The 14,618-nt window shown below is 42.1% G+C and overlaps 2 protein-coding genes across 3 annotated transcripts in view; one reads left to right on the forward strand and one right to left on the reverse strand.

Annotated features, from left to right (window-relative positions):
• The window catches only part of EPC1 (enhancer of polycomb homolog 1), a 218,719-nt gene extending 216,610 nt beyond the window's left edge, over nucleotides 1–2,109 (reverse strand). Inside the window, exon 1 of the mRNA XM_069729661.1 lies at nucleotides 2,057–2,109. The gene's annotated coding sequence lies outside the window, so the exon portion shown is untranslated. The remainder of the gene's footprint in view (nucleotides 1–2,056) is intronic.
• CCDC7 (coiled-coil domain containing 7) overlaps nucleotides 1–14,618 on the forward strand; it is a 53,527-nt gene that overhangs the window by 12,869 nt on the left and 26,040 nt on the right. Inside the window, exons 7-13 of one of the 2 annotated variants that reach the window (XM_069729666.1) lie at nucleotides 1,876–1,925; nucleotides 2,277–2,342; nucleotides 3,850–3,925; nucleotides 6,719–6,749; nucleotides 9,397–9,486; nucleotides 10,736–10,830; nucleotides 11,362–11,431. In XM_069729666.1, the coding sequence (XP_069585767.1) occupies nucleotides 1,876–1,925; nucleotides 2,277–2,342; nucleotides 3,850–3,925; nucleotides 6,719–6,749; nucleotides 9,397–9,486; nucleotides 10,736–10,830; nucleotides 11,362–11,431 (478 nt within the window). The remainder of the gene's footprint in view (nucleotides 1–1,875; nucleotides 1,926–2,276; nucleotides 2,343–3,849; nucleotides 3,926–6,718; nucleotides 6,750–9,396; nucleotides 9,487–10,735; nucleotides 10,831–11,361; nucleotides 11,432–14,618) is intronic. The other variant, XM_069729668.1, reaches the window with a different exon arrangement.

The raw sequence follows: 14,618 nt of genomic DNA on the forward strand, positions 1-14,618 counted from the left end.
CTAGCAAGCACACACTTCTTGCTAAGTAAATCAATCAATCACACTAATAGAAGTTGCTGATAGGCAATGAGTTGTAAGGTACAGCATTAAAAAACTCTCCTTTCTTGACAACAGAGAGGATTTTTAATAAGGGATAAAATGTAGTTTATTGTCTTTACAAGCACTGTGCAATTTATCCCATTTAACAATTTGCGACAACCCCTATGAAAAGAGCTTTTGGGTGGTACAATAGGTAAATACAGTAGGTAATATGGTGTTTTACAGACAATGCTTCAAACAAGTAAGCAGATTAGTTTTCTTCCAGAAGGAAAACAATATTTAGAATTGAGAGTCCTCAGTGGTTGATACCTTTTAATGGCTAACTGAAAAGATGGCAACAAATTGCAAGCTTTCGAGACAATTCCGGTCTCTTCATCAGGCATAGACTAAAAGAAATTCTGAAGAATCACATATTTATGCACAACACAGAACAGAAAAATGCCATAGATAAACAGGTGACATGAAGCAGAATTACCATTATGTGAGTGATAAACAGTTATGTCCATAAATATTGGACCAGTTCATAGATAAGGAGTGTGAATGTTTTATTGCCCTCTGATTGGGGTCTGGTTCTGTTATGATGACCCCACGTGGTCTGAGGGGTAAATTCCTTAGTTAATGTAAAAAGACATAAATCGATGCGACACGTTCATTCTTGCACTGAGAGTGTCAAAGAAAGGAAGTAATCTATGTCTTGCTGGAAGTAGCTTCTTACAGGGAAGCTAGCACAATAGGTGGTACTTAGAGAGTAAAGGCTTGCTTTCACGAACTGACTGGAGGTGTTAAACAACCACCAAACAGTAAATATTTAGTAGCCTGTTTATAGAGGCACACCCAACAATCTGTAATAAAACATTCTGGACGCATATGCTGCAATTGTTCTCGGCAGTGCAGGTCTTATTTACACAGGGCGATTTGCTGCCGAGAGCGATGATCTTTTGTGCAGCACACCTGAAGCATGATCGTTTTGTTTGTTCGTTAGATGATCGGAAAGTGAAGATCACCATAACCAGGGGGCGTCCTTACTTTTTCACTTTCTATTTCTTAACTGACTACAGAAACTGAAGCTAACCCAGATTCCTATTGCTCCTCCTCAACCCGGGGCTGGCCCTACAGTTAACCCTTGTCACACCTGACTTGGGGGGACTGCAGCCTATAAGGAGTATGACAATAAAACACTGTACATTTTCGCACATATAAAATGTCAGGAAATATCATTGAGGTGTAGCGCCATCCTCTACACCCTCTCATGCAGCCTCCTGCTAATTAAAAATGCCTGTGCCAAATAGGAGGAGTGCTGGTCCTTAGTGAAGAAAAATATTTCTAGACTTAGGCCTCTTTCACACTTGCATCGTTTGGCCTCCGTCGCAATGCGTCGTTTTGGGAAAAAAATGCATCCTGAAAATGTGCCCGCAGGATTCGTTTTTTCCCCATAGACTTGTATTGCCGACGGATCGTGTTTTGGCAGACCGTTTTTTCGTACGTCGCGTCCGCCATTTCCTACCGCGCATGCGCGGCCGGAACTCCGCCCCCTCCTCCCCGGGACTTTAGAATGGGCAGTGGATGCGTTGAAAAACTGCATCCGCTGCCCACTTTGTGTCGAATTTTCACAACGTACGTCGGTACGTCGCGCCGACGCTTAGCGACGGCCGCGTACCGACGCAAGTGTGAAAGAAGCCTTATTTCTACTTGTTTTGCTTCAAATTATTTCAGAAGGCGAGCTGGTGCTTTATATTTCATATGTGTAGAGATCATAAATAATAATTCTGATTAGATCGGTACAAATTGTCTGCTTTAAAACATGGATTTATATTTTTTACTCTTATGTTTTGTCAGAGGGAAGACAAGAGGTGGAGCGCAGATCCAAGGACCAGACCTAAAGTTTGGTATGTTTTCGCAAAAAGAAATTATGCATCCTGCTTGGATACTGAGTTAAAAGTGTTGCACTGTTTCATAGTAAATTGAACCAAAGGTATAACCTGCATGAGTCATGAGTGTAAGAATCAGCATAGCTTACCTATGGCTGGTCTAGGACCACTTTTCCCCCTCTCGACTTTGTTGACATGCTTGCAGTACACCGGTGACGTTTCCTCTACAGCAGCCAGTTACTGGGTTGACGTAGAGAGCACAAGATCTCAAAGTCCAATGATTGTATAACTAGATGTACTGTCGATGTACACTAAAGGAGGAGGATCTCTTTACTTAGTAATTAGATTTCATTACTTGTGTTATTTTAGATCACAGTCAACAAATAGAAAGTCTGATCAGATCTCTGCGAGAACTTCTGGCCAATACAGATATTCGTAAGTTTTATTCTTCCGTTAGTCTAGTGGGACAAGGAGAGCATTTGGTAGATCAATGATGGAATGAATCATTATATTTCTTTGCCGGATTGAAATAGTCATTTGTCTCCTTTTAGAGTAGAACTACCACGTAAATTCACATGATCGCGTTTCCAAGCAGGCCCATGTACATGACCCGATAATCTACAAACAAGTGTTCATTATAACGCTCAGTCCTGGCTATCAGCCCTTGTAAACGTGATCATCCGGCAAATTAGCAAAATGCTCGTTCATCAGGTGATTGGATCCTGTACATTAAATTGAGCGTTACCGGCATATACAGTGGGGCAAAAAAGTATTTAGTCAGTCAGCAATAGTGCAAGTTCCACCACTTAAAAAGATGAGAGGCGTCTGTAATTTACATCATAGGTAGACCTCAACTATGGGAGACAAACTGAGAAAAAAAAATCCTGAAAATCACATTGTCTGTTTTTTTATCATTTTATTTAGAAAAAGTGGAACGATTTTCTTCTCACTTGTCATCCATATACAATCCATTTTTTTACAGCTGCGTCTATTAGTCATTTACACGACCATTTACGGTTTCCTTTGTTAATGAATTGCAATGTATCTGTTAAAATCAGATGCTATTCTGTGGCTCCACATGGCATCCGATTTTTTTTGTCTCACACCCATAGACTTGAATGGGTCTTATCCAATTTTCGGAGGAAAAACGAACATGCTGAGTTATTTTTTTCCAACATGCAGATTGTCAGTGAAAAAATCGTTCACCTGCACTGCCCAATTGAATAACTTTGTTCCAAGTGTGATACATTTTTTTAATGGATAACACTCAGACCGAGAATATGTCGTATGAACGAGCCCTCAGTCAGTGCTATTATCCATCTAAGCTGCTGCTAATGCTGTAGATACTGGGGAATATTTAGCACTTCATCACCAGTGTAAGCAAAGGACATTGAATTTAGGATGGTCCATCATACAGAACATGATATACACAGGGTTTTGGGCGCATTGTGAAATTTTGCCTTAGGCACTAACAGAAACATCAAGACTCTAGGGTTTAGGATGAATTCAGATATCTGTATAACGTGTTCCTCGTACGTCTCCGTGATTTCTGGACTGAACATGGGTCTCCAAACCCAAACTCAACAATAAGTCTGTGCGGTCCAATGGTTTCTCTTTATGACAGATCCCTCGCAGATTCATGGCTTGTATTATAAAGAGAAGTCACATCAGACCAAGTGTGGTCAAGAGAAAATCTGCTTCCATTGTTTGAGAACTAAAATTATTTTACTTTTTTGTACTTTAATATTTTTCATATTTATCCACTGAATTCACCGTAAAGTGTAGGTCATATAAAAAAAGCAATTCGGGACAATTACTCCTTCTCCCTGTTCTGCCGCTGCGCTCCAGCAGAATTTATTATATCTTATTTTTGCATAACTGCGTGTAAGAATATTGCTGTACTTTGCTAGGTCGTAATAAAGATTCTGATTCTACACTTTAGATTCAAAGGAAGAAATCGAAAGTATAATTCATGATGTTGGTCAACTGTTTGCCACCCAAGCCATTGAACTAGACAAGTAGGTATAGAAGCAAACAATGTAGCTCTCATTTATATCTGAGATCTAAAGGGGGCTGTCCCCTAAATAATATACAGTGAAACTAGAAGTTTACATAAACTATATAAAAATACACATATACATGTTTTTCTCAATATCTGAAAGTCAAAAGTTTACATGCACTAAGATTACTAAGCCTTTAAACAATTCTGGAATGTGCATACGATGATGTCATGTGTTTGGAAGCTTCTGAAAGCTGAAAGGTTTTTGGCAACATATGAATTAATTAGAGACACACCTGTCGATGCATTTTAATGCACACCTGAAACACACTGCTTCTTTGTGTAGCATCATGGGAAAGTCTATAGAAATCAGCCAAGATTTCAGGAAGAGAATTGTAGACTTGTATAAGTCTGGCTCATCCTTGGGTATAATTTCAAGGTACCTGAAGGTGCCTCGTTCATCTGTATAAACAATTATATGCAAGTACAAATAAGATGGGAATGAATGTCCAGCCACCATACCACTCAGGAAGGTGACGGGTTCTATGTCCCAGACATGAACGTGCTTAAGTCCGACATTTGCATATTAACCCAAGGACAAAAACAAAAGACCTTATGAAGATGATGGCGGAAGTTGGTAAGATTGTGTCAATATCCACAGTGAAACGAGTACTGTATCAACATGGGCTGAATAGCCACTTTGCCAGTGAGAAGCTATTACTTCAAAACAAACATAAAAAAGCCAAATTAATGTTAGAAAATGCACACAGGAACAAAGATCTTCATTTTTGGAGACATATCCTGTGGTCTGATGAAACTAAAATTGAACTTTTTGGGCAAAATGACCATTGTTACATTTAGAGGAAAAAAGGGAGAAGATTGGAAGCCTAAAATCACCATCCCAACTGTGAAACACAGGGGTGGCTGCATCATGTTGTGGGGTTGTTTTGCTGCAAGAGGGACTGGTGCACTTCGTAAAATAGATGACATCATGAGAAGATCATGTGGCAATACTGAAGCAACATCTCAACACATCAGCTAGGAAGTTAAAGCTTGGGTGGAAATGGGTCTTCCAAATGGACGATGACCCGAAGTATACCTCAAAAATGGTAACAAAGTGGCTTAAGGATAACAAAGTCAATGTTTTGGAGCGGCCATCACAAAGACCTGATCTCAATCCTATTGAAAATGTATGGGTAAAGCTGAAAAGCCCGATGCGAGCAAGGCGACCTACAAACCTGGATCAGTTACACCAGTTTTGTCAGGAGGAATGGACCCAAATTGCGACCAACTATTGTGAGAAGCTTGTGGAAGGATATCCCAAACGTTTGACCCAAGTCATTCATGTTAAGGCTAATGGAACCAAATACTAATGAAATGTATGTAAACTTTTAACTTTGCAGTAAGTAATAAAAATGCTTTAAAACACCCTCTGGCTCTCATTTTTGTGGGATTTGGCAAATTTTAATAACTAGATGGCAGCCCGATTCTAAAGAATCGGGAGTCTAGAATCCATATATACTTTATTTATTCAAAGGTAAGAATAATACAATTAATAAATAATAGTAAGAAAGAACAAAAATAATAGGCAGTATATGGAGAAAACACCAAACAAAAGTTCAAAATTGGTGTGAAAATGTCACTGAACCACTTCACAACTAAATATATATAGTTTTGGTAAATGGTATTATCATTTTTTTGACGAAATTTGGCAGGAGCTTGAAGAGCAACGTCACTGGGCCCGCCTCCACGCAGTAGAAACTTGCTGTGAGGTAAAAATTCAAAAATCACACCAAAATGGCGGGCGGAGTGTGTCACAGTACGGCACGTTTCTGATTGGTCGCTCGCAGCAGGCGGCAACCAATCAGACACTGGACACTGTTGACGTCACTTATCTCCGGACATTAGCTCCGGACATTAGCTCCGGACATTAGCTCCGGACATTAGCTCCGGACAGGAAGTTGGCACAAATTGCAGGAAGTAGTATTCTAGGCAATTATATATTAGATTATGGTAATCCTAATTGACCTAAATCGGGAAAGGTTTATTCAGATTTCATGTCAGATATTGAGAAAAACATGGTGATGTGTCTTTTTATATAGTGTATGTAAACTTCTAGTTTCAACTGTATATCATCTATCTACAGGAAATGTAATAAATGTTTGATGGTTGGCAGTCTGACATTTGGAATAAGGGTCATTTCTCTGCGCAAATAAAGGATTAGTGAGAATGTGAGCCTACTGATCCTTTCACTGAAGACGCAACTTTTATGTCCAGCTAAAAAAAAAATTATTTCAACTAGATATGTTTTTTTTTAACGTTGAAGTCTATGGAAAACGGATCCGTTAATTTTCCATCTGTTGTTCTCCCATATGAAACGGATCAGTTTTTTGCTTACTGGAGGTGGAAAAATAAATATTTAATGTTTAACATATACTACTGGACGTAATCATCTACTTGAAACTGATCCAATAAGCAAAAAATTGATCCTTTCAGAAGGGAGAAAAATGGATGGCTAATTAATGGATCTGTATTCCATAGACTTCAATGTGTGTGCCCAACTTTTTTGCCAACAGATTGCTGCTGGATCCGTTCTGATTAATGTACATGTGAACATGGTCAGAGTGATGTTGTATCCTAGCAATAATTTGCTGACATTGGAATAACCGTTTATGTTTCGAGGGACGGTCACATTGTCACATCGGTGATATGGGTGTGCAGTATCTTTGCCCTTAAACAAAGCCCTAATTACAAAGAAGATAAACTCAATGTGGCACATTCACTACTTTTATGTTTTTCATTCTTGATCTAGGCTCGGAAAAGACCAGGAAGAAACCAAAAATGTAAGACTTAAATGTCATGTTGTATGTGTCATATGGTCAATTTTCCCATTTTTTATGGTCACGTGAGGACAACTGAGGTCAATAAAATACATGTCCTGTCAATGGAACATTTAGAGAAGCAGGAAGAGACGCCTCCTGGCACGTAACTACACGTAGGCAAATTGTTTATGAGCAGTCATGTGATGACTGCAAAATCCTCGCAGTGTGTATGTGACAATTTGGCAATAAGATTTTGTTGGCAGTCGAGATGAGCAATTTGACTTGAGCTGCCCTGGTCTGTCATGTAGTCCAGTCCTTCGAGGTAGTTGGTCTTCTTTTCTACACCCGTCACCCTCAGTCTAGCACTCTGGGCACCTTTAGGGCTCACTAGGCCTCATGATATTATACGGCCTAGTAAGCACCATAAGCGCCAAAGATGCCAGACCATAGAAGTGAGGACTGACCTGGTCTGGCTGGCACAGAGGACTGGACAGGATATTGTTGCAGGGCAGTATAAATTGAATTGCTCTTCATCACTAGTGCCATCGTTGTATGTTACCAACAATCTCAAAGGGCAGTTCCCAGAACATATCACTTTTTCAGAAAAAAAAAAAAGATGGCCTTCTCCAATCTCAAGAACATGGGTCCTTTGTACCCCATTTATATCGATGGAGCATGTTTTCTGCCTTTCCTTTCCTTTCCTTTCAAAGTCTATGACATTGACAGGTAGACAAGAAGAACACTCAGCTATCTGTGTCAAGACATTGATGGAGGGAAGCACGCATGTTCAATTGGTGTTCCATTATAATGTGAGACAATGGGACCCATGGAAAGTCATGGGAAGGTTCTAATGGAAGACTCTAGTGGTAGCACCCTAGAGATTAGACACTTGGCATCTATCCTGCGGATAGCTGGTAACTTTTGATTCTGGCAACACCCTTTTAATACAAGAGATTGGTTTGGGAAGAAAAGATTTTTTACTAACTCTGGAGTGTTCCATCAGTGATTCTTCTAATAAAATAATAATAATAGTTAATATATATATAACCAATATATTGAGGGCCCCGACCACAATTTTACGATCTACTAGTAAATCGTGTTGACACAAAAGGAAAAAGTGCTTGGAGGGTATGGTCCAGCCCTCATTATAATTTGGGTATTCATGTATAGCTGCATGAACCGGTCACCAGCCAGTAACTATGTATAGTACTGAGTGCATGTGTGGGGGAAACAGGGTAAAAGGGCCATGTTCTGAGGAAAAATGTAATAAGGGACAAATGAGAAGATAGATTAGTGATGTGATATGACAGCTTTGCCTTTGCCTACAAAGATGTATTTTTAGGACAGACTTAGAACTGTGGACACTGGGAATAAATCTGATTGATTGGAGTGGTGCGGTGCATTACTGAGAGCTTGTGGAGAAAAGACTTGGAGTCGGGAGTGCGAGGTTCAGATTGTGGCAGATGTTAGTTTTTGATCTATAGCAGAATAGAGAGCATGAATAGACAGATGAGGTAAGGCCAGTTTCACACGTCAGTGTCTCTGGTACGTGAGGTGACAGTTTCCTCACGTACCGGAGCCACTGACACACGTAGACACATAAAAATCACTGCATCTGTTCAGATGTCAGTGATTTTTTGCGGACCGTGTCTCCATGTGCCAAACACGAAGACATGTCAGTGTTCGTGGGAGCGCACGTATTAAATGGACCCATTAAGGTCAATGGGTCCGTGTAAAACACGTACCGCACACAGACGTTGTCCGTGTGCAGTCCGTGTGCCGTGCAGGAGACAGCGCTACATTAAGCGCTGTCCCCCACACTGGTGCTGAATCCGCGATTCATATCTTCTGTGCAGCAGCATTTGCTGCAGAGAAAATATGAATAATAGTGCTTAAAATAAAGATCTATGTGCCCATAGGGGTGGAGCCGCATATTCATTACTGTAATCGGCGGCCCCACGTGACCGCATACAGGAGAAGATGCAGCCAGACCAGGAAGCAGCAACAGCCAACGAGGGAGGCGGGTGAGTATTTTCAGAATAGCAGGGGGGCGCACAGGGGGTGGGAGGGCGGGGGACACATAGATCTTTATTTTAAACACTATTATTCATATTTTCTCTGCAGCAAACGCTGCTGCAGAGAAGATATGAATCGCGGATTCAGCACGATGCAGGGGACAGCGCTAAACTTTAGCGCTGTCTCCTGCACGGTGCGTGTGGTACCCAGTGGGCACACGGGCGGCACACGTGTGCCGCACGTGTGCCACAATGATGTGCCACGTGAGCACACGGACACGGATAACTCCAGTACCGATTTTATACGGTACTGGAATTATCTGGACGTGTGAAACCGGCCTAAGAGAGATAATGAAGTGCAGCTCTGCACAGAATTTGAGTGAGTATGGTAAGTTTATTATGTAATCTGTAATGGATGGGCAACCAGTGCAATGACTGGTACAGGGTGGAGGCATCGGTGTAGGAGCTGGACAAAAATATGAGCCTAACTGCAGGACAGATTGGAGAGACGAGAGTTTTGTGAGAGGAAGACTGATTAGTAGTGAGTTATAATTTCTTGTAGATTGTTTATTCTATGCGGATGACGTTCTGTTCATCATCATTGGTCACAATTATTAATATTATGTATAGATAATATTTGGTAATTCTCTTAGAAATACATCAAGGTAAAAACAAACTACCAAGTGCTCCTGCAGGAGAAAAGATTCTTAGAAACCGAGCTAAGGAAACTCCTCACTTGGAGGGTGAGTTTTTATGGATAATAATGCAGCAATATAAGTTGTTTTCTGCAACTTATCTATCCAAATATCAAGATCTAATGTCTATCAATTTCTACATTTCTGCAAAAACTTATATAGCCTTGTGCTATGGTACCGATTATGAACCTAATGTTTTACTTTATTTTTTGGAAACCCACAACTGGTGTTGTCACTACAGCATACGGCGGTGTTTTCTTAGTGGATAGCCTGGGTCAGCCTGAGCCGCCGGCACTCTGGATACCTCTGGCACCAAAATCTTGGAGCTTTTTAACTTATACAAATAGCGTGGTGTAAAATGCGGCTATAAATCTAATGAATTTGCGTCTCTGACTTAGTGGGATAAGAGCTACAGCAGCTCTTTAAACCTCCCTTACCTGGGGGCATTATACACAGAGGTGAGCTGAACATGCTCCTGGACATTATTGTGAACTAGTGATCATCAGTGATCACCTGCCACCACTGAATTCAAGAACTTTACTGCATAAAAATACATCTCATCTTCAAAGTGGAGCAGGATCCTTTTTTCCAGATATTTCTAGGTCAGTTTTTGTAATTTTTATATCTAGATTTATAATCAGTACCATAGCACAAGGCTATACAAGTTTTGCATATAGTATCAGAAGCACAGGGACAGATTGTGCCTTTAGATGGTGCAGCTTTGTTGTACCGACTAGAACCTTTTTTGTAGGGGAAGTGTTTTCATTTTATTTTAGCTATGTTTCTGTCATCTCAGATCTATCTATCTATCTATCTATCTATCTATCTATCTATCTATCTATCTATCTATCTATCTATCTATCTATCTATCTATCTATCTATCATAATAATATCTACCGGTATCTATCTATCTATCTTCTATCTATCATAATAATAATATCTATCTATCTATCTATCTATCTATCTATCTATCTATCTATCTATCTATCTATCTATCTATCTATCATCATCATAATATCTATCTATCTATCTATCTATCTATCTATCTATCTATCTATCTATCTATCTATCTATCATAATAATATCTACCGGTATCTATCTATCTATCTTCTATCTATCTATCTATCTATCTATCTATCATAATAATAATATCTATCTATCTATCTATCTATCTATCTATCTATCTATCTATCTATCTATCTATCTATCTATCTATCATCATCATCATCATAATATCTATCTATCTCTCATCATTCCACTATGATCATTATGTATTTTACCCTTTCCTATCATTTAGGCAGGTCAGAACTCTCCCTCTTTGCTAACACCAAGCTTGGAAGGGGATCGAGCTGATATTCTTTCTGCAGTGACAGACGGCGACATAACACATGAGTAAGTAAATCTATTATCGTTATCCATATGTGCTGCAGGCTAAATATAATAAACTGAGCATATCCAGCCCTCCTATCACTCAGCGGCTGCGCCCGTGTTTAAAAGGCGCCGTGTGCCCATAGCCTAAACGCTTTCTGGTAAATTCTGTGAACGCAGTCCTCCAGTCCAAATGGAAAATTTGACTATACGCATCCAATATATAGTTCAATATACCTGGCACCCTGCCTTTAAGGCCCTGTTCACATAGCATTTCAGTGTCATGCCCGGGGTTCTGTCCGAGTCCCTTTTTTTTTGAGATTCTTACAAAACCCCCAGATGTAATATGTGAACATCTGGCCCCAGGACCCTGCCTCTGTTCCTCCATCTTGGAGCTGCCACCATTGGTGTCATCTCTCTGGAGAACATTGTGAGGTGCTGAGATTGGACAAGTGCTGACGTCCTTGTATGTCCTAAATTTAGGACCTAAAACATGGAAATATTCAATGCTTGGCTTCTCTTCGCCGTCAGATCAGAATCATGTGTCATCTTTAGTTACAGATCAGATGAAGAACTTGAAAAAGTTCTAAAGCTATTCCGAAGCCAGGACAGAGCCACGCTGCAGGTACGGGGGTTTCTTGCACCATATTTAGGTGAGAAGGGCTCTCCTTTGTCATCTCCTTAATTATTAATTGCATCTGTCACCAGATTTCATAATATAATAAAAGGGATTTTAAACTTTGACAAAAGTGGAATCCAAATGATTTCATAGTTGTAAAACAGCAAACATTACCAGTACTCGCACCATTGGGGTCCAGCGCTGCGCTCCGCTCTCTGGCAGTGATATCACTTCTATAGGGAACATCAAAGCTGCAGCAAATTGCTGAATTTATTGGCTCGTGTCCCCTTCATCCAGAGAGCTCAATGATTGGCTGCAGCGGTTACCTGCATTGTAGTAGTGATGTCACTTCTGCAGCCAGAGACCGGAGCAGTGGAGCTGAGCTGTCACTGACACTGGAGAGGGTGCATACTATCTGTTTTCTGTTGTTTTATAACTAAGCAATTGTTTGGGCATTGATTTGGGAAATCCCTTTAAATAGATCTCTTAGACTTGATGAGGCTGGTGTGTTTACTTTGAAAATGATGTCAGAGTGGCTGTATAATTTGAAAAGTTTTCCCAGCCTGCAGTCAAATGAGCATTTTATGAGCCTAGATAGAGCTAAGATCAGGATTATATGGCCATTCTGACATGGAATTTCATCATCCTCATCAGGTCAAAGATACGTATTTAATAACCTATGCAGATTGTTTTTTGAATTCTAGTCACGCTTCCGCTTTAAAGTGTATGTGCAGATTATTTATACACTGGAAAGTGGTCTCACTGTATTCGCCGAACATACACCACAAATAAAGCCTACATGAAAGATGGAGCCGGTGTCTTTTCATGAATGAGAGGTTTTGGTTCATGGTTCTGTCAGAAAGCACAATTTGATTACTGCTTCATTAGGTGAGTGCATTATTTCATCCTTCTCATGCTCTACGGGCCTCACATTCACAGAGATCGCTCACTCCCACACAGCAGCGCAGAATGAATACTGTTCTTGTGGAATCAGGACTAATGGGAGAGTGCTGGGCGGTGGACCCCACTGTTAGCGGACCACACTGTTAGCTCTGCGATGGGATTAGGAGGCGTCTTTCTTGCTCTACAGACCTAACCACAGTACATCATCGTGATAGCGTTCCATAAATGCTTAATGACCATTTTGCTTAGCTAAATTGTGAGAAACTTAGAGGAATATTGGCAAAACAAGTTATCCCTTTTCCATCTGATAACTGCAACATCGGGGTGACACTGATGAGACCCCAGAGTTGGGTCCCCAGTTCCCCATTGAATGGATCAATAGTTGCAAATAATACCTAAGAAAGCTGATATCTGTACTCCAGACATGGGATCCCTGCTCCTAGCAGATCTCACAGGTCTAGCAATTTATTATAGGAATGCCTACTTTAAGGCAATGTGTACATGATGACTTTGAAGGAGACTCTGCAGCCGCAGAGCCTGTCAGCTGCCAGGATGCAGCAGAACCATAGGTAGGGTTAGCAGAAGCACAGGACACCGTGGGTTCATGTCTCGGGCCTAGATTCTCTTCCGAGCCGCCATCTTCGATATGCAAAGCCACTGCACCGCATAATAACCTCGGGGGCAATTCTCCTTATAAAAAGAGTCCCGGTCTCCTTCACGTAGGGGCCTCCCAAACTTTATGGACGTGACATTAATATACACTTTATCACTGGGCCATCCTCCTGTATGAATCCAAATCCCAGGTCAACATTGGTGTACGTTAGTTGACTGTAAGTGCGGCGCTCCACTAAAGCGCCCTCTCCATACTGCCGCAGCTGGGACCAGATTTCCTTTTCCTGCTGCTTTTTGCCCACAATGATGTCTGCGATCCAAGCGGACTACTCAGGTGTAGGAAAAGGGCCCTCCTCAGCGAGGAAGCAATGTGAAAGGCCCATCGCTATATCCGCATCGGACGGAGACCAGGCTTACCATCCACGATGGTCACAGGACAGGTCAAGAGGCTCTATTCCAGAAGCGGGGGACCAGGGAAGGACCTGGCTAGGTGGAGAAGCAGGTGCTGATGAGGAATAGTCTCTCAGGGTCACAGGTCGAGGAAAACTCACCGCTGTAGATTTTGGTGGTCCTGCTGCACCCATCCCGTGTCTGGTGTATCCCTCTGCGGATGCTGTGAGGCTCCCTGGCTCCTGATGACGCAGTTCCGGTCGGATCGTCTCTTCCAGTTCAGGCTCCGCTGGGGCTGGGGCTGAATCTGGTCCCCATCGACGCTGCAATGCTGGCTCCGGGTACATAAGTCGTTCCAGTTGTCATGAACGTCTCAGCTCCACGTCCAGCAGTTTCCGTCATTGGCGTTCCTGATTGGCTGGACATCGCAGCTCCGGTCTTCTCAAGTGGTGCTCTGGTCCCAGCAGCTGCCGGGATTCTTCTGCTCCAGGTACGGGGTGCGCATGTTCCGCATCATCACTCTGTCGCCTGGGTCAGGCCCGCTCCATCTCCTCCCACCACAAACAACCCGATGTGGCCTATTCCCCTGCAATGGAGTGCACAGGAGGGACGCATTGCGTGTCCCGTAATGGCGCCACACTGCTGCACTCAGTCTTCTTCGGGGCCCCACCCGTTACAGGGTGGGATCGCTTCCATCTGCTCTACCGATTTTCTTTCAAGTTGTTTCAGGAAGCGCGGTGCTACGTGTCTCCGATGTCCCCATCAGGGGCTGGATGAAGGGCACCGCCTGGCAGATTTTCGTGCCCTCTCCGCGTTGTTCCGCCCATGAAGGGTGAAGTCACTGTGGTTGTCTTCTCTTTTTGTGCCAATTTCCTCCATCTTCATGGCAGCCATCTTGCGTACAATCAAGTAGTCAGTCTCTTTCAGGGAATTTGACAAACCCGGTATATCAGTCACATCATCTTCTATCTTCCTGGTCACAGCAGTTACTTGTTCCAATCACATCAATCTCTTCACTCACAGCTTTCCCACACTGCACGATTTCGGCATCCTGCTGACTACGCCAAGTGTAGGGATCGGCCAGAGCAGTAGTCATGGCCGAGAGCAGTCCCTGTATCACGCCCTGGCCTCTCCTCACAATACAATAATGTATTTCCTTCTGTATACCTGTGTCCTGGGTCCTTACGCCTCCAGGGTCCCCCCTGAACTGTAGAATCTTCCTGTTGCTGGTTTCACACAAAGAGAGACACAGTCCAGCTCAACTTTAACAATGGACCCTACCTTTCGA

Source organism: Ranitomeya imitator, chromosome 6 (genome assembly GCF_032444005.1).
Source record: "Ranitomeya imitator isolate aRanImi1 chromosome 6, aRanImi1.pri, whole genome shotgun sequence".
Lineage (NCBI taxonomy): Eukaryota > Metazoa > Chordata > Amphibia > Anura > Dendrobatidae > Ranitomeya > Ranitomeya imitator.